Genomic DNA, 20,021 nt, shown 5'->3' with positions numbered 1-20,021 from the left:
CTGTAATACATGTGTGCCAGGCTGGTCAGTGGTTTCATCCACCAACGGACCGTAAAACGGTGTCACAAATGAAAGCTTTAATTGGCCAGTGAATGAGGTTCACTGATGTTGAATGGCGGAGCTGGCATTTTCTTGACGTCCACTCACCTATTTCCATACGCTTGTGTGATTTGGGCCATCTTGGCTGTCGATTCCTCTCTGCGTCCAAGCACCGCTCACTGCAAGGTCTGGGCACTTTGGTCTCTATCCTGGAGTCCATTTGAATCATTGTGTTGCCCTTCTTGGGGGAGTCAACAGCCGGAGGCCGGGGTACGGCCATCTCTGTTGAGGACAGCAGCGAGTACTGTTGTCTCGCTCTGACTACTTGGAGTTCGTCCTCTTGTTGCTGTTGTGCTAGAATTGAATCAGTGGTCTCGCGGATGACCGGCTGGCTACAGCTGACTTCCGGTACACTTTTAGTGCTCCATGGTGACTGGGTGGGCCTGTGCACTGTAGCTCTATTATCCAAAGACATGAGCCCGTTGTCCCTTTGGTATTGTCTGGGTGGGGTGAAACAACGTTCCCTTGGGAACCTGTCACTTTTCTCCCTGTGGTCGTCAGTGCTTGACAGCTGCCGAGCCTTCTTCCCCGGAGAGGGTTCCTGCACTTCTGCACTCTGGCGCTTGGACATCCTATCGCCTCAGTGCCGTGGGGCCCTGGCCGATGAAAAAATAAGAAAAAAAGAAACCCCAGTTTGTCAAATGCCCGGCCTGAAACACTATCCAGCCTTCTTACTGAGATTGACGTGCATCCAAACACTTACCAGAGAAACTTAATCCTTGGGGCATATGGAACCCAATTAATACACAGGTCACCCAACAGTCTCTTATCTGGGTTGGAACTTTCCACACCCCACATTCAATAATATAACAACACCACAACAGTGAACTTAAATCTCTTATACAAGCTCAATCAGAGCTAACCTTCAAGAGCTCAGTACACGTTCATAAGTACAGGCCAAATTACACTCACAGGGGTCATGTGCTAAATCCCCACATTTTTCAGTTGGTCTTTGTCCAGAAACACATCTTTCGTCACTGCTGGGGTTGATTGTAAGGCTTTCTGCTGATACCAAACACCAGCAATTCAACCCAGATCTCCAGTCCTGAGCTCTCTCTATATTACCTATGGGATCTATCAGTTGCAAATGTAATATATCCTTTTCCTTCTAGATTCCGCACATCTGTAGATTTTTGAAGTACTCTCCCTAATTTAACTTTTCTACCTCTCAACCTTGATCTTCCACATTAACTTCCACATTCAACTTTCATTCTTAGAGCAATCATTAACGACTTACCGTAGTGAAAGAATGTCACAAATGGTGACCTATCTGTTGTAGGGGTGGCACACAACCTTCAATCCTTCTTCTAAGCCCTCAATTTCCCCAGCAACAAATTCTAATCACAGAGACACTAGCCATGGACCCATTTTGGAGTAGGACAAATAGGAGAGACTGGTGCTCCTTGTTGAGCTCAGAATGGCTTGCCTGTGTTTACAGCAGTTAGCCCCAAGGCTTGGGTGACTTGGTCAAAACCATCTGCCTGTGCTATCCCCTAAAACTCTTCCTTCGACACAGCAGCACGTGCTCAACACACACACACAGAGGAGAGAAAAAAAAAACCAGCACAGGGTCCACGGTCCCAGGAAAAGAGAACTGCACAAAAGGTACATTACAACCCACTTATGCAAATGGTTTCAAAATATCCACAGCCAATCAATAACTGTCAGACCGATGATGAAATTAACGTGGCCAGAGCCTACATGTACATATTACATACAAGGGCTTTCCCTCAGCATGCATAAAAGCGTGATTAAATCAAGATCAAGGCCTCTCGCATATTTATACTGCACAATTAAATGCAAAGTCGGTCAACCATACTGCATCTGGGTCTGAGCTGTTATGTTCAGCAGTTGTCTGAAAACAGAACGGGTACATGTGCTGTGTTGCCATCAACAAGCACCCCATCTGAAATGGAACAGTCTTTGTGACATTGCTTCGCACAGATGTTCCACTGGGTGTTGTGGGGGGGGGAGACGTTGCAGTTTGCTGGTTGAGAACAGCCTGCCAATCATCCGGTTTGGTGATATTTTATCCTGAACTGTAGGAGGGACAACTATCCTTCCCCCATGTACATGTACATTTAATTCAATTTGTATACAGATCACATGTGCTCGTATAGTCACTTACAGACTATTATAAAACTGTTTCCCATCTCTACCGCTTTGGTTTGGCGGATGAGCTGTACCATGCAGGTACCAAGCACACCAGCAATCTATTTGCCAGAAGAAAAATCTTGTTTAAGTCCAAACTGTCGAAATGGGAAACAAATTATAACATCGACATTAGTTTCTCAAACAAATTCTTCAACCCCCCCAAGTCATTAACTAAACCGGAGACAAGTACCAGTACATATGTACAATGTATATTCAATATGGAAACACAAGTTACTGGGCTCATTCTCAGGTCTAGACTAAGTCAAGTCCTTTGGGGGGGGGGGACTTGTGACTCGGCTTAGCTTATGGCCTTTCGTACTACTGGTAGGTTTAGCTACAATTTTGAGGTTGAATCACGTGCACCATCAGTTGGACTCACATGGACTTTTTCATCAGAGCAGCACCTTGTTACAACGCACGATAAACAGATCCTAGCAATTTTCAACAGGAATGGATTTCAACAATGACAAGTTTTCTCCATCCTGTAGCATAGCTCATCAGTACTTGGTACATGTTTGTTCATGGAACCCTTTGGTGTATGTGAAATCATTTTGAAATCAGAGGATAGGGGTAAGGACCAGCTAACACCAGGTGGGTTTGTAAACCAACTGATGGGGGGGGGAGTGTTCATTTTTCAACATTCCTCCCTCATTACTCGGTACTAGATTAACACAATCAGCCCAGTGAGAATAATATGCTTGCCCGTCATTTAGATGGACAAATCATCACCATATTCAGTTTTCAAGCTGTGTCATGTTGCCGCCACACAGTGCTCCAGGGAACTCCTAGGCTGCCACACTTCACTCACCACAGGCAGCCTATTAAGTATAGAATTTCATGTTTTGGAGTGGTCATTAATTCTGCGGGGCAACACCTTGACCTGGGGTGTGCAAGAGCCCTACATTACCATGTGGGCATTTGTTTCTCCTCAGAGAGGCCGGAAAAATGACTCGATAAATCATGTGATATGTAAAAATGACTTCTCCTTGATAAATGTGCCTTTGGTCTGACCTTACAGCAAGTAATGCACGACCTTTCAGTTTTACCGTTTCCAGACCCAAGTATTTTTAGTGGCGTTTTGTCCCTTGACAAGATGTAGTGCAAAAAAACAACACAGACAGTCAACATACAAAATCAAAATGGGTCAGGAACTTAGGTTGTGACTTGAATCAAAAAACTTTATGCACCATAATTTTGGGAGGAACTGCAGTGACAACCAAAAGCTATCCAGCACATGAATCAAGGACCATTTAGCCCTTGTCAACAACTGCTATGAGTGCCACTAACTCCAAATCAGTTTCCAAGACTGATTTAATTTTGGCCTTTCTGCTTGGTTTTTCATAAATGGGGATTTCAGTTTCACAGATTCTTGTTTCTGGAACCATTTTTAGCCAGTGAAAAACTCAGTTATAAAAGACAGTGTTTTAAGAAACAATCTACATGTACATTAAACACAAATAAAACAGAAAATCTAACAAGAACCTATGGCTTTTACATTTTCTAAAAGGAAGAACTATCTTTTTAAAACAGCGCCCTCTTGTGTTGCAGAAGTTCAGGGATGATTACCACAGCAAACACACACAATCTCATCATTCACGACAGTGCTTTTTGGAGTCCAACAACATGTACAATGTACATACCAGTCGCTTTCACCAATCCTAAGAAAAACTGGACCTTTCACAAAATTAAACCGTTTTAGAGATGTACATATATATACGATTATATACAAATCCCTGTAGTTTCCTGTAATTTTAATTTTTAAATTATTTGGTCATTAGTTTGAATATCCTATCAATTAGCAGAATGTATATTCTGAATGTCTGATTTAAAACTTTAAGTATGGAGGTTCAAGCGTTCATCCACATTATGATTTCTGCACTTCTACAGACAATCACAGACAATCACACAAACATAAAACAAAGGGAGACGTAAAAGGTCTCCTCTAAGTTTTAAGTATGGAGGTTCAAGCGTTTTGCACATTTCTGCACTTCTTTTACAGATAATCACAGACACATCAAACAAAGGGAGACGTAAGACGTCTTCCCAAAGTAGGCAATAAGAAAGATATTTTTTAGATTCCTAATGCTGTCACCCTGACCAATATTTGGTAAAATATCAGTCCAAAATCCCCCCCCCCGAGCGTGTAGTGTGGTGTGTGCCCCTTGAGGAGTTTTTCTTACCACTTTTCTAAGGTTGTTTATTTTGTGAATGATACATGTGCTTTCTTAAGTATTTCTTGACAAATACCATTAGGCATAACCATGCAAAGAACAGTACAAGAACCCAATGAGATCGTTCTTCAAAGCTAGTCTAGACAGCAATGGAAGCCAAGTGTCTGTCACTCTTTTTTTTTTGTCATAACTGGGAGGGGGTACTTATGGTGTGCGGAGTCTATTACACGTTCATGCAACATATGACGCAAGAGAAACCAAATGTGATATTTTTGAACAGATTACTACTGATGCTGAACTTCTCGCTAGTAGACCAATTACAGTTGTGTTTCCTGAGGCAGGAAAAAGGATTGTGGAGACGGTGATTGTGCGTCAGTTACCAGACCAGACTTATGTCCAGACCACGAGGTACATGTACGTCTAATTTCAATACGGAAGTTACATTTTCCTATTCTTGGCTGGTTTCCTGACGAAAACCAACTAAAAGAAAAAACTTAACTGGCAGCCTTCTCTAGATGATAGCCAAAGTGGATTGAAACTTGTCTGATAGCGGGCGTTGTGGCATCTCTCACTTAACAGCACCATCTTTTAGTTACAAGTATATCTCGATCAAGGACTAACAGCATGCCATTAGGTCATGCCAGAAAGCAAACCATTATAAATTCATCATTAAAAGACACCTATTCTGGCACAATTGGATAAATAAGCCATGTTTGGGACAGGATTTTGTTCTTGTAGGTTAAGGTCATTGAATCTAAACCTCCCTGTTGACATAAAGTGCAATCACCAAATGGACTGTTTGAAGTGACTAAAGTTGATGAAATCCTTCCTACATATCTTTCAAGATGTGCCTTCACAAGCAATGTTATGAGGCAACAAGCACAATGCTACAAAAAGAGGAACATCAGATTGTGACACAACCAAGGAAAATAAACTATGTTTAACACCTTTCACTGAAAAGCAGACGAAGAGGGAGCCTGCTGTGGTGTGGAGACCAACACCCCGCTTAATTCCACCATCAAAATACATCACACACTCCTTTAAATCACACAAGTCAGTAGTCAGATAACAATCTCAAGTGTCAAGTCAACCACATCACAAACTAGTCTGTGAAAATTGCATGAACTGGCTAAAGATGAAGAATTCATACATCTACATTCGCACACAATCCTCAAAGCAAGCTGTGTAGATTTTTACAACTGCACAAAAAATGATAATTTCCTCCAGAACTAAAACAAAAGAAGATATTAGACGAAAAAAAAAGTCAACGTTGTCAACTACGCAGTGTAATCCTCCGACAGCAACTATGAAATTAGAATATTACTCAGGCAACAGATGATGACGGTGCTTGTGATTTGCCCCCGAGTGTTTTTTACTAAGGCAACAGATGATGATGGTGCCTGTTATTTGCCCCTGAGTGTGTTATTTAAAAAATCAGCAACAAAGCAATGCTACAGGTGATTATGGACCTGAAATGGCCATCACCTACATGTACATGTACTAGTGTTTGGGGAAACTGAAGCCAAAACCCCTGACTGGCAGGGAGAGTTAGTCAAACCCCAACCCGTCCCCTCCAAACCTTCTCTGCATAGCCCATTAAGCCAGGCCCTCCTGCTGTCTATTACCAGATCCCCCGTATGGCACATCCTGTGGAGAGAGACTGGCTCTGGCCCAGAGAGTCTGTCATTAGGGGTCCTGATGAGAGCTTTACCTCTCGGCTTGTCAGCACCACCATGCATCTGTCTGCAATACCCACGCTCAACCTCCATGGGTAATGCCGCTCTTTTTTTCTCCTCTCTCCAACAAAACTGGGGGGGGGCCATTATTGGATCTTGCCAACTTCTTGTTCCATTTTGTGAGAGTGCTGGCAGGTTCCCTGTTGTGACATGTGGCTGTGAACTCCCTCGTTTGTTGCAGCGAACAAATTCTGCATTTAGGCCGTGTCCAAAACAGGATTCCAGAGCTAGGGCTATGTCTATTGTCTGCGCGTATCTGCATATTTCCAATGGAGTGAAGACTTAGACCTACCCCCGGTAGCTGAAGGTTGGGATGTAGCCTTGCAAACTTCCAAGAATCACACTGTTCCCTTCTGACAAAAACTAGTGCCCAGACTTTTAACATCATCACAACAAAAAATTACAATTTGCGGAATATTTTCAACAGTGAAGGACTTTCATTACATGTATGATCAACCTATATTTCTTTTCGACTTGAGTTATTTTTCAAAAAGCAGTACCTCTCCTGCCCATCGCTGCTCAAGATAAACTTACAATGCTGTAGGACAAGGACCCTGGAGAGTAATTCAACTATTAACTTCTCCTTGTGAGATTAAATTCTTTCCTTAAAAGTCTCAACAAGATATCAAATGGTAATCGCCCCTAAATGTATCTAAAAACAATCTTTAATGAGATGTTTGTAAAGAGGTAAGATACACTTGTCAGGCGAGATGGATGACAAATTTGATACACTTTTGATTCTCCCTGTGGGTGATTGACATGTTCAGAACATGGCAGAATTTGAAGGGACAAGTTCATGATATAATCTATCACAGGGAATTTCCTCATCCCAATAATACCTTCTTCCTCAGAAACAAAAAAGAGCAGGATAAGCAAAGGGAAGTCTGGAAGAAAGGAACAGAGGCAGATTAGGAATCCATGCTCCTCATTTCTGGGACTAGGATGGCCAGAGATCAAGTCACGGTAACCCAATAGCTGCTATAATCAACCAGTCAGGATGTCTGGCAGAGCAAACACATGCAATTGGCCTTTCTCCCTCTTTCCACATTTGTTTTTTTTCTCTCTCTTTGGGCAGGATCTGCAGACAAGAAACATCAGCTTGTTTTTGAGGGTCTTGCCAGACGACCAGGGAAGAGAGACTTGTGGCTAGCAGTAGATCAAAGCAAGGGCAGACAATTAAATCCGGTTTACAGCAGGGCACTGAAGTAAGACTAGCCAGACACAAAGCATTCACCTGGCTGATGCCGAGTCTCAATCTTGGAGATTTGAAACACAAGCAAAATCTGATGTAATACCAAGGGCCACTGACTTGCTACACAGAAACCTACATTTGTAAATACCTCAGACAATTTAGCTAATATGCCTACTGGTTGAGAGCCCTTCATGTGGCCAGTCTAGGGTTGATAAAGCACCAGCTGGTTGTGTACCACCTCACACAGTACCTGCATTGTGTGCATCAATCTCCATATAAGGAGATTGGTTACGACTATTCCTGACAGGAATATACAGTCAAATAACATTGCCTAATGGGTGTTTGGAAAAAAAAAAAAAGAGATGTAAAACTGATGAATTAAACCATTTTTAAACTTGTTTTGACTTACTAACTCAAGAGGTATTTATAAATGGGCATAAATAGGGGCTTGGCTGGTCTCAAGCAAATATCTCAGACTGGCCCACAAGCTTGGACAAAGCTTGGGTATTCTCTGCCTCCATTGGGGCCATGTATGAATGTTTGAGACTTGCCAAACACATAGAACTTCCCTTACTAAGTTCGGGATCACTGTGTTGAATTGTAACTGTTTGTCACTGCGCAAAACTCTGTTAAATTTCACAAAGGATTACCTCATGATTAGTCAAAATGGAAGAAGTTTGCTTTTTACTGTCCTGTTCGATGCTACTCCGTCCCTACCGACACTCACTTCTGAAATAAGGCCAGGACCCTCCAACATCCACCCATCTCCGTTTTCCAAAATGTGCTAGTGAAGTTTTTTTTCTTCTTCTTTGAAGGCCCATCCGTCAAAATTACAGAACATATTTGTGAGTGGTGCACATGGCATTCTTTACTGCTACTTAAAGATAAAAAGCTGTCAGTATGAGTGTCCTTTTGGGCCTTTTTAATATGCGGGCAATTTTCTGGGGCTTGCTTTTCACAAATTTACCGGCAGTACAGAAACAACATGAATATTTTTTAAACCATCCGTAGCATCCCTGGATAGTTTCAATTTGAACAATCTTGCACTTGTTAATTTGTGACATTTCTAACAAAAAAGAGAAGGATTGAAGGTATGAAGAAATCAAGAGGTAAATTACATTTCGTACCAAAAATAAATTCGGGAAAAAGAGTTAAGGAGTTGGGCTTGGAACCTGTATGACCTTCACCGTATCAATAAAAATGGAGAAAGGCCACGGACTAGATTTGTAAGGTGTGCAGCTACAATGTTTGTCAGTGCACTGCAAATGAAACTTTCATCACTTTTAACCCATTTAAACGCTGACTTTGGTTTTAAAATCTCTACCATTGCAATCGGCCACTCTGCTCACCCTCTGGTCTGGCTACACAATTTTTTCTCCCCGGGAGAAATGACTTGGAACAAAAAACCACTGTGTGTTTATTTAATGCAGAGAGGCATGAGCAGTTGGTTCATGTCTGTGATGCCTCACAACTTCAAGGTTGTTTCAGAGGGGACAAGCAAGCAGTCAACCATCAGGATCAGTTCTTACCAGCAAAGGCGATTTCCTTAACATCCTACCCCCCAAAAACTATAATCTTGGTCAGAAAGTGATGAATTTGTGATATTATGCCATTGAAATATGCAATGCTCAGAACAAGTTGTAAATCCACTTGGATGATTCCATTTTAATTGAGTTTGGTTATTATTTTGTTTAGAAAATCTTTCCTGTGTTATTACACAGGAAAGATTTTCTAAACAAAATGTTTGAAGAATTCAGTAACTTTCTGCATTTTGGTTTTACTCCAGTAAATCAGCAAAACTTCAAGCTGACTTCTCTTTACGAAGCAAATGGGCTAAATCTTTCCCTTTTTTTCTGCTGAATCAGGAAAATTAATGGCCCAAAGATTTTATTGAGCCGTTTGTCCTCCCAGTTTAAAAGCTTGTTGACGCCATGTGCACACGCAGATGTAGCCCTACAACGTCACGCACACACCCAGGTCCCAATGCTTGAATCCCCAAAACAGGTAGCATGTATTTGCCCGACTTGCCGCATGAAACGAAGGGATGATTGAAGGTTGTAAATAAACAGTCTCTGTCAAGTCTTGGCATAATTTAAAGCCCATCAGGGTCACAAAGTGAGAATTACATTAAGGTGTAACTGCAATGATGTTACTCCCCGCTAGAATTTTTTTTCAGAAAGATCTTTTTTCAACTAAAATTGTTTAAAACAAAACTTTAATTTTTCCACAGGGTGAAAACAATACTCATTTACAAACAACACTGCACTCCCTCCAAAACTCCAAAAATTTTTACTTTCTCTTACAGTTTCAAAATGGGTAAATCATGTACTATAATGCAGTCCCTCCAGTGTCCAGCATTCTGACAGATCAGTCTCATTAAATGGCTGGGTCATTCACCAGCTGTCCAGGAATTACACTCTAAAATGAAAAGATGCCTGACCATTGCCAGTGACTGGCTTCAGTCTAGGACTTGAAGACTGCTCTTTTAGGCTTATCCATAAAAGAAAAACCGAACATATTGAAACAAGGACAACAGGTTGCTCCAACATGGAGCAACTACTAAGAACACTGACGATTCATAAGGAACTCAGGAACTTTGAAAAGAAAACCCATGACAAACAGAATACAATGTAAAATGACCCAGAAGTAAGAGATGTGTCTACCAGTGCAACGAAGTCACCAAACAAATTCTTGGATCGGGATGGTCCTTACTTCTTGACCAGAAATGTGTCCTTTCATAAATGTCCCCTCGCTAACGGGAAAACTCAGATGCTGCGCCCAGCTCACAGGCAAAGATGCAACAGATTTCCTATCTTACCAGTACCTCTATGAACTCCATACTCCACTGAGGCGTCCAAAAATGAAAGTAGCACACTGCAGTGTGTGTCGCCTCGGGGGAGATCACTGTCTGGTATAAAAAGCTTCCCCAATGCATGGGGCCACCATATACCCTCCCATAACAAATCATGGACACTGCTCCATCATTCCATACGCAGATTAATCCACCTGCTAGCCCTTTCACAGGTCTCTCCCCCCATCACCTTGTTTGCCTTATGCCACAATGGAATGGTACCAGTGAATTCTGTATTATGTTGACACAACCCTGTAAAAAAAAAAAAAAAACCTTCTCCAAAAAATGGATGAATGTGCTTGAGCTGGTCGGTTAAAGAATGGCCTAACCAGATTGGGATTTTCCCTGTGATTGTGATTTCTCATGTTTCCTGCACCTATCGCTCTTCATTCATCAGTATTTTTATTCCAAGATTCCACACATCAGGCTACTTTTCAAACAAACTGTACTCGTTAAATGTAGGGCCGACATACAAACATGTATCCTGTCAATCATACCTGACCCCTTATGTTATACATTCCAAGTACTGTAAGAAACTGAATGGCTCAAACACCAGCCATTGGTACATGTGCATTTAATATGCACGGGAGGAAGACAATATGCTAATCAGACTCGCTACATGTAGCTTTTAATCATCTCTGCAGCTTCAGTGGAATCGGAGCCAGATTTTCTGCCAGAAAGGACTTGCGATGTCTGGAATGTTGCTAAATCACTTCTGAGAAGGACAAAACAGCAATTTCACAGGGATTTATGATACACACACTCAGGCAAATATATGTGCGTCTTCACACATATTTTCAATATTAAGAATTTTCTCTACCATGTAGTTCACTAGTTCACCGCAGACTGCATAAAGCCATGCAATAATGAAAGAAGACCTTTTGTTCAATAACGAAGCTGCATGAAGCTGCCATTCTTGTGAATTGTAGCAACCACAGAGAAATGTATTCTGCCTTGATGACGAGAGGGAGAAATCGATGTCAGGACAGCATCCTCACCTTCTAGGACTTATTGACTACAAAATCTGCATCAAGTTACACAAATGCTCAACCCATGCTGCAACAGGCATCGGAGCAATTTCATAATCGGGCAATTCGGAGAAACCAAACGCTTGGAAAAACATCCCGGTAAAAATAGGATGGCATTTGGTGCCCTGTGCAACAGCCCCATGCTAGAGCACATTGCTCGGCCCGATGTAACATGAGATTCAAGTCGCGACATAGTCTACAGCACAGCACGCTTGTTATCGACTGTTTGGTATATGGCCCAGTGAAATGTGAGCAAGTGGTGTGTGCTGGAGCTGTCCAATTTACAGGATAAACATGGCGGAATTACCATGACTTGAGAAAGACAATCCAAGAATTTGGGACCCAGGGAGGTAATTTAAAATTTCCTAGCCTTTCCATAAACATGTAGGGCTGACTGGTGAGAAAAAATCAAAACATTCTGCCTGATGAAAGTGAAAGGGAAAGTCAGAAGAGAGAGAAACATCGCTTACGATTCAACATAACATCTGTTCAATCTAACAGGGGAAAAATTAATTTGAATTCTGAGGGTGTATGAAGACTAAATATCAGTGTTGTTTTTTAAGTCCATCACAAGTTCCTCCAAAGCCCCTGTAAGCCCACCACAAGTCCATCGCAAGTCATTCCGTCTTAAGCCATTTCACAAGCTACTCAAATGAACTGTGCCCTGTTAATTATGACTGACCTTGTGAAGGGACTTGCGGAAGGACTTGTGATAGAAGGAAAACACACGGCATATGAACCTAACTACATTTATTACCTAGACAATTAGATCAAGAAAAATGAAAAGCACGTACATGTACGTGTACTTCAGAGTCACATCTAATTTGTCAATTTGTCCGCATTAAGACAATTACTTTTCACACAAAAGTTGCAAATACTACATAAACTGTGCAGGTTGCTTCTTGGTTGGTCCAGGAAAGGGACAGGGTGTCATATCGAGATATCACCAGCCAGACTTCATCAGGACACAATGCCATCTTTGAATTGAATCCTTTTTTTTTCCAGGCTCAAAAACTGCCACTGCCATACTGTCTTGACATCATGGGACACTTTCACTCTTGGGTTAGTCCAATGAACAACATTAAAGCAAGATTCAAGTGGACTGGCTTGTTAAAGGAACCAGGAATAGAAATATTTTTATAAATTTTACTCAAATTCCTTGAAATTGCATTTTTTGGTTTCAATTAACCTCATTTTAAATTTTTGTTTTGCAACTTAAACCCATATTTTGATGCTTTTTGTTTTATGCTAATACATTTGCATATTCATGAGCAGAACTATGATGTCATCCAAGGCACTGAATCTCAATGTTGCACTGATTTGTGCACAGAAAATTTCTAGATTTTTTTACCACTGCTATGGCAGATTTTGTTTTCTTTGGCAATTTGTTGCTGTGTAAGTACATGGCAATAATCCAGCAAAAAATCCTTTTCACAGAAATTTTCAGAGAGCAAATTTGGGATTCACAATTTGAACATGAAAACATGCAACCTGAACCATGTCTTCCTGGATTTACATCAAAGCAAAAGAGCCCTCACTTGGCCAGAAATGCAATTTTTTTTCAATGCAATTTTTAATGTTTGAAAAAGTGCACCGTTCAGTTCACGAAACTCAAAAAAGATGTCAAACAGTCTTCATACATGGAAGAAGAGTACAGAGATACACAAAGGTGATTCCCTAAGAAAAATTCATTTCCTGGTTCCTTTAATTTGTGATTGACCCGACACCACTTACATGTAACAATTCAAGTTCATTCTGTCCAAGTACAATCATAATGTACTCAGCAGTACCTCCCATGTGACTTGAATGTGATCTGCACAAATCCTGCATACATGTCCATTTCCATTCTTCTGACTTAAGTTAAGTAGTCTCTCCAATTCCCGGCGCTGAATAAAAAATCAATGATTTAGCAGGGATGAGAAGTCAAATGATGTGGCGTATTTTTAGCACGGACATGCCCCCATCCACAGCCACTTTTATAGGGCAGTTCACTGACCGCATGACCACTAATATTGATTAATAATCCAAGAAACCTAATAGCACACTATGTTTGGAGACAGAACAGGGCTACAATCCAATATGCAAATGAAAGGAAATATCTGGCTGGAGGACAACCCTTACTGCAACGTGGCAAGCTGGCACTGCTGCGCTTGGTGGGAACATCGTTCCACCTGACTGTACTGCAAATACAAGACCTCAGCAGCCCTAAGGAAACCAGTCATGAGAGATCCATTAAACCGGGCTCACTTTCCTATCAGGGTGCCTTACATGTACATGGGCAAATTATTCCAACCAACTAGTCTTCTCCGATGACTTTTGTAGCTTGCATGTCAAACAAGCCCATGAAAATGTTTCGTTTGGTTGATGGTTTCGTTAACGTTGTTTGTCTTTTTGTTTTGGGGTATTCGTTCATCTTTACTTTTGGTCAACAAATGGACATGTACATACTTGGCCCTGTTTGGCTCGTTGATGATTCACGACAGATTAAATACAAGGACATCTGTGTCAAATGTTTGGTTCTGATTTGGTTGGATTTAAAACTGTGCCGATTCAGTCCAATCCATAGGGCCTACATGCATGCTCACTGAAAATCTTCAGCAATCACCAACTAGTAGACTGCAATGCCACCAATCATTTGCGCACCAGAACATTTCAAACAAACTAATACCAACAAGTCTGTAAGAGAATGACTTCATTCAGCCAATGCGAACCCCCCCCAAAGAAAAATTAGCGTAATCACAGAACACAAAAGAAATCTGCAAAACAAGAAATATGAACAACATGACACCAAAATTGTACCGGTATGTGTGTGTACCAAAACAGCAGTCACAATCGTCTAAAGTGATGAAACAGTGAACAACAGACATGTATTAAGTTGAAGTTAACACGACAAAAGGAAGGACAAATCCTGATTGCATCAAATTATGCATTTTGAATAAATCAACCCCAGACCAAACACTTACACTATGGCAGTAAACAATGCATCAATATGCAATACCTGGCCTGAAAGCATTTGAATTCATATTTGGATGCAGTGTGCATCAATTAAGGCTAAAAGCATTTTACAAATAGAGAGAGAAAAGGCACGTGCTCAAGAATATGGACAACAGCAAATGCCAATACCAACTGCCAATGTGACACTGCTGGCAACATCGATTTTCCACTCTAGACAAAGACTCCACAGCGTTCCTGTTTCAGCACGGGAATTCTACCCAACCCAAATCCTTGCATCATTTCAGCATGAGAACGCAAGGAGAAAGAGCGCTCCTGGCCAACATGGCGCCCGCCCCTAATCATGCACGCACACAATTTGGGCTGGCTCGGCTCAAAGGTACAACATGTAAGTACAGTAAGAGCGTGCTGACATTTTTTGTTTGTCATTCCTTCACATTTTCCCTCTTTTAGTCACAAAACTGGCAACAAACGTCTTTGTTACAAAGGAAGGGGCGCTCTAGGCTAACCAACATTTCTGAGTGCCAAAGAAAGCATAATAAAGCAAAACACTGAATAACAAGCATCTCAAAGTTGATACAAGACACAAAAGATTAACATGACTGCTGTAATTGTGAATGCATTCGCCTAATTCCACTCAGTCACAACAGTTCAGTAAACTTGTAAACAAAATCCAATATCTATTCACCACGCTAGAACAAAATTAAATAATCCACAGCCCAGAAATATCTGGCATATAAATCATCATTCAATCAATGGTAGGGACAACTGTCTACCTACATTGTAATAGCAGGACAGTTGCAGAAATGATAAATGTTTTACCTGAACCACCAAAGGGGTGAAAGCAGCAATCAGTTTTTCTATATAAAAAACCAAACAAACAACACAACAAACAAACAATAAACCCCAAAAACCAGGCACTCAAAAGACACATGATGAGTCCAAAAAAATGTGAAAACACTCAGAATTTCTGAAGGCGGAAAGACTGGGTGATTGTTTATAACCACATTTCAGAGCAAGACATATATGTGTATTAATGCATGCAAGTACCGGTAGCAAATGAAATGTGGTTGTTTGATATTCATGACTTCTGGAGTTTGTTGAATGTGTCCAAAGAATTCTCATGACCTCCACTGCCAAGGGGGGATTGGTTTTCAGCATTCACTACATAACACCTACATGTACATGTACGTGTTGATGCCTTGAACCGCACTGCCCTTAGTGCACAGACGTGGCTACCAAGTTCACAGCCTATCAGGGCAAAGCACAGAAATCTCCAGCTGGCTATTCAGCAGCTCACAATAGGGGTATGTGGAATCTGACAAAATACATGTACGTGTATAAGCAGGCACAACTAGACATACAGAAATTGTGCAACACAAATAAGGCCAACGGGTCACAGGCTGCCTGTGTGTGCTACCCCCGCACACTGGCAGCTGAAGCCTCAGCCTCGCCGCAGCCCTATACGGCCCACTGTAGCCTGGGCTGCACCGTCTAGACTTCCACGCTAGGGAGAGAACTCTAACCCTCCACATTAGGGGGCTTGGCCGAGGAGAGATGGCAGCTCCGAGCACGCAGCGGTTTTTACCAGCGGCAGTGTGTAAATGGATCAGACACTGTTAACAACGCACCGGCGATAGCTGACTGGTGTGGCTGACTAGACCGCATGCAAATGACCTCGTAACACATCCAATGTTTACCAACTCGTGTGCAAAATGTAGTCAATTAATTTCAGATAACTGGCCAGAAAATCAATGAGATAATCAATGTATCATATAACCTAACATTTCTGTCAACTCCCAGGGTCCAAGCCATTACCTTTTAAACCATAGCATTTACAGATTACAGTGTCTATCAACCATTATGCATGTAGGGATATACAGCGGTGACAATTCCCCTCTCTAAAGTTAAAACAAACACACCCAGACACTTCTATGAAAATTTTCTCGATCATCTTTTAAATCAGGCTATATCATCCATAAACTGTGGTTAGGCTATTCCACATCACACAAATTCACATCAGTTTCCTGTCTTTCTCTTTTCAAGCAAGCTTAATCATCCTCGCCCTTCATTGTGCCTACTGTCTGTAGATTCTTTCCTTGTCCTACATATATCATTTAACATCTGTAAATCAATACACCAAAGAATCTGAGATGAACTCGAGTAAAATTACCAATTTATCCCTTTTGTTTTTCCCCACAGGATAACTGTGCAAGCTAATGTCTTTTGATGCTTTTAAGATGAGTGTTGAGCACTGCGGGAAAAAAGGTTTACTGAAACAAATAAAGATGCATGTCACTGGACATCTGTGATTAACCAAATTAACCTGAATGTTTTTATATAATTAAATATTTTGGGGGCCAAGAAAGAGGATACAAACAAACTTCTGATAAAACTACCAGTGCCAAAATAACCAACTTTTTCATCTTTTCCTAATTTAGATTAATTGCGACTTTCCACATCCTGAGGCCTCCTATAAAATTTAAAAAGCGGCTAGACACAAATAGTTTTGACATGAGATAGATACTCTCCAAAATCTTCCCTCATTATTACAAATTGTTAAGTGAGCACATACATGTACATGTGCTGCACATCTGGAGTCACCAACGTAAAGTCTTTACCTGTTGTATCTTGCTTGTAAGGATGCTTTTGTAGCTGCTGTGCCCTTATAGTCACGAAGCTGCAGTCCTCTTGGCTACGTCGCCTGACTGATTACCCCTGTTGTCAGTCACTCCTGCCCTGCTGCGCTCACTACCTACTCCTAACACTGTGTGCAGTCAGCCAGCCATCAATAGTCGGCAAAGGGACAACTGTGTGTGCAGTTGGGGGAAAAAACACAAGCATAATGAATGTTTGAATTGCAGCTGGCCAGTCAAGCCAAGACAGAACGATCCGGGAGCTTGAAAATGTTCCCGATGGTGACTCTAACACAGAATGATGTCTGATGAGAGGGTCCCGCCGGCATGTATTCAGGAGAACAAAAGGCTTGGGAGGAGAAAAATGCAGGCTCTTAACAACTAGGCGGTGGGCCACACTACATCATGTTCAGCTTCAGCTCCAAGTTTATATTCATGGCATGTAAGCACGGGATGCCCGCACTGTGCCCTGTATGGCACTCGCTGCATTAATAAAGGACTCTGAGTGCCTGGTGGTGAAGGATGGCAAGCACAGCCAAAATACTGTCAACATTGGATGGGTGGGGGGGCTACACACGACTAAAATGAGGAAATATTCAAGTAGGACCATCTTGAGAGAAGCAACCTTTTTTTTCTTGCCCCCCTTCTTTTATTCTCTTCTTTTCTCGGTCTCTTTACCCTGAATCACAGGGGCCTGTATGTAGGTATACTGATTCCACAGAGAGCCTCGAATTAAAGCGGGAACAAATCTGGGGGATTGGGGGGCTTGGAAATGACTGGGTCAGGTGAAACTATTGAAGGTGGTTGGGGGAATCTATCTAGGAGACTAAGGCCTGCTCAGGGGAGTGCTCAGGATTACAATATTACAGGTGCTGATAAGTCGGACTGTCAGTAGGCAAGGAGGCCATGCCCATGTTTACAACCTGGGCCTGACCAGCTGGTGTAGTGACAACATATGCTGGCTGTTGACAAGTTATCATGAGACCAACAAAAAGCTCTGGTTCTCATTTTCTGTACCCTTGGAAAGGGACTCACTATTTTGCAGTCGGAACAAAAGCCCTCTGGCACTGAAGTGAACTCACTGTTGCCAGATGTATACATAACATGTTCAACTACAAAATGCGTGTACAAAATTGAGAAATTTGAGTTTGTCATACATAGTTGTTGGACTTTTCAAACAAGATAAAATTTCTGGATTAAATGCATTTAGAGGTTGGACCAGTGAAACTAAACAATTTTGTTGGACTCCAATACATCATGGCCATTTCCTCCCACTTCAGTCTTAATCTCACAGCTCAGAAATGGGCTGGAGATTTCCCCCCCCCCCCGAGTCATCCTCCCCCCAACACAATCAAAACAATTGTGTTGATTGTGTTGATTGACAATCAACACAATCAGTCAATCAATCAATCAATCAATCAATCATTCATTCATTCTTCTCCCCAGCTGCAGTCATCTCATATCATTACATAGGGCCTATAGCAAAACAACAATAATGCAACTTCACATAATAAAATACAAAATATAAATAATTGAACATACAGTGATAACTCTGTGTTACAGCACATTTTTTTTAGAAACAAATAATTCTATTAAAATTAAAATTTAAAACGGTTGGTATAAAAGGTGCTGCAAAAAGGTGCTGCGACTGATCTGCATGGATCGTGTCAAATTTGGCTAACGGGGCCTTTTCATAAATTTCACATAATTTCCCCACATCACAGCCAACAACTTTGCTGGTAGTTCTGGTTATCCTCTCTTTTTTTTCAATTTACCATTTGTCAGACAGTTAAACCAAACAATGATGGAAAATTTGATAACTGACTGGATCACACTCTCATAAAACAAGTACAAGATATCCCGGTCCACTTGAAAAGATTTGAGTCTTCGTAAAAAGTACAATCTTTGATTAGCTTTACAGCAGATATGCTTAACGTTTCTGTTCCAGTTAAAATTTTCGTCAATAAAGGTCCCCAGATCCTTATACTCTGTTACAATCTCCACATCTTCGTTTTTGATCTTTATCGGCTTGAAAACATTCTTGTTTTTCCGAAAATCAAAAATGATCTTAGTTTTCCAAGCATTAAGTTCAAGCTGATTTTTCAGAGTGACTGCAGCTAGGTGGTTGCCGCTGCACAGCGCCCTCCCTCGTTCAACATTATGCATGACACAAATACTGACTTTAACCATAAATTATTCATTACTCATTCATTATTCATTACTTTTGAGGACTTCTAAGGGCAACTGTCTGAGGACCTAAGTCTCAGTCTATCAGAAGAATTTCAGGTAAAAACCTCAAGGGTCACGGCGGACATAAAGTACAAACACATGTAGGAACAAAAGACGAGCACGATAGATTACACTCAAAAACTGCACAAGGTAATATCAATCAAAATGAGTAATGAGGTATGTGGGGCACTAGTTTTGGCAACATGAGTTAGCACTGACCAACTCAGAGTTCCTGCATTCTTACATCAGCACTGTAAGCCAAGGCCATTAATGCTAGCTTTACAAGTCCAGTTAACAACAACAGTGCAAGTTGCAGGGTAAGCAGTGACAAAGGCTTCCTTTTGTCCTCATTCATTTAAATACAGAGTTGCCTTATGATGGCTTGAGACTGACTGACTGACAATGGACTTGTCAATAGACTTTAATGACATGCATAGGCATAGACTGTAGGCTACACTGCCTTGTAATTTAGAATTTCCTTCACGCATCTTTCACAAACTCTTGTCAAGCATTTAAAAAAAAAAAAAAAAAAGCACCCTCCTTGAAATAGAATTTTTATTTGTTAAATACCGGTAGAAACAGGGATTTGAATGCTCGTTCTATTTTGCTCGAAAACACACGCTGATATTTCTAATTCATTTTCACACTTTCTCACCGAAACTTGCTGAAAAAACCCATATTATCTTTTCAAACACTGAAAGGGAAAATATTTTTTCGTTTGCTTTTTACACTGACAAATTTATTCATGTCATAACAAAGTCAAGAATCTTGTCAAGTATCAGTAAAAAAATATTAAGTATCCTTGGAGGAAAACAAGCCACACTGAGAAGGTAAAATGAATTCTATGACATCGGAATTCCTATGAGCTTTCAAGACTGAGCAAGATTGGAAGCTACTCAAACTTGTGCAAAAGGAGTTATCAGTCAGCGCCTGACCTCATGCAAGACATGACTTATAAACGGCCACATGGGCA

The 20,021-nt window shown here is 41.2% G+C and overlaps 1 protein-coding gene across 7 annotated transcripts in view; it reads right to left on the bottom strand.

Annotated features, from left to right (window-relative positions):
• Nucleotides 1–20,021, bottom strand: part of LOC110974595 (ecdysone-induced protein 75B, isoforms C/D-like) — a 155,789-nt gene that overhangs the window by 50,741 nt on the left and 85,027 nt on the right. For 5 of the 7 annotated variants that reach the window (XM_087140319.1, XM_022226359.2, XM_022226356.2 and 2 more), the window contains 2 exons: nucleotides 16,805–16,993; nucleotides 148–695 (listed from right to left, as the gene is read on the bottom strand). In XM_087140319.1, coding sequence (XP_086996445.1) covers nucleotides 148–670 — 523 coding nt within the window. In that variant the 5' untranslated portion in view covers nucleotides 671–695; nucleotides 16,805–16,993. Of the gene's footprint in view, nucleotides 1–147; nucleotides 696–1,336; nucleotides 1,873–10,064; nucleotides 10,084–16,804; nucleotides 16,994–20,021 lie in introns of those variants that run through there. The other 2 variants (XM_022226363.2, XM_022226361.2) reach the window with 2 other exon arrangements.

This window comes from Acanthaster planci, linkage group LG08 (assembly GCF_054643075.1).
Source record: "Acanthaster planci isolate LZ-2023a linkage group LG08, COTS_SCS, whole genome shotgun sequence".
NCBI lineage: Eukaryota > Metazoa > Echinodermata > Asteroidea > Valvatida > Acanthasteridae > Acanthaster > Acanthaster planci.
The sequence above is the reverse complement of the archived record's forward strand: the minus strand, read 5'-3'. Positions and strand labels throughout refer to the sequence as shown.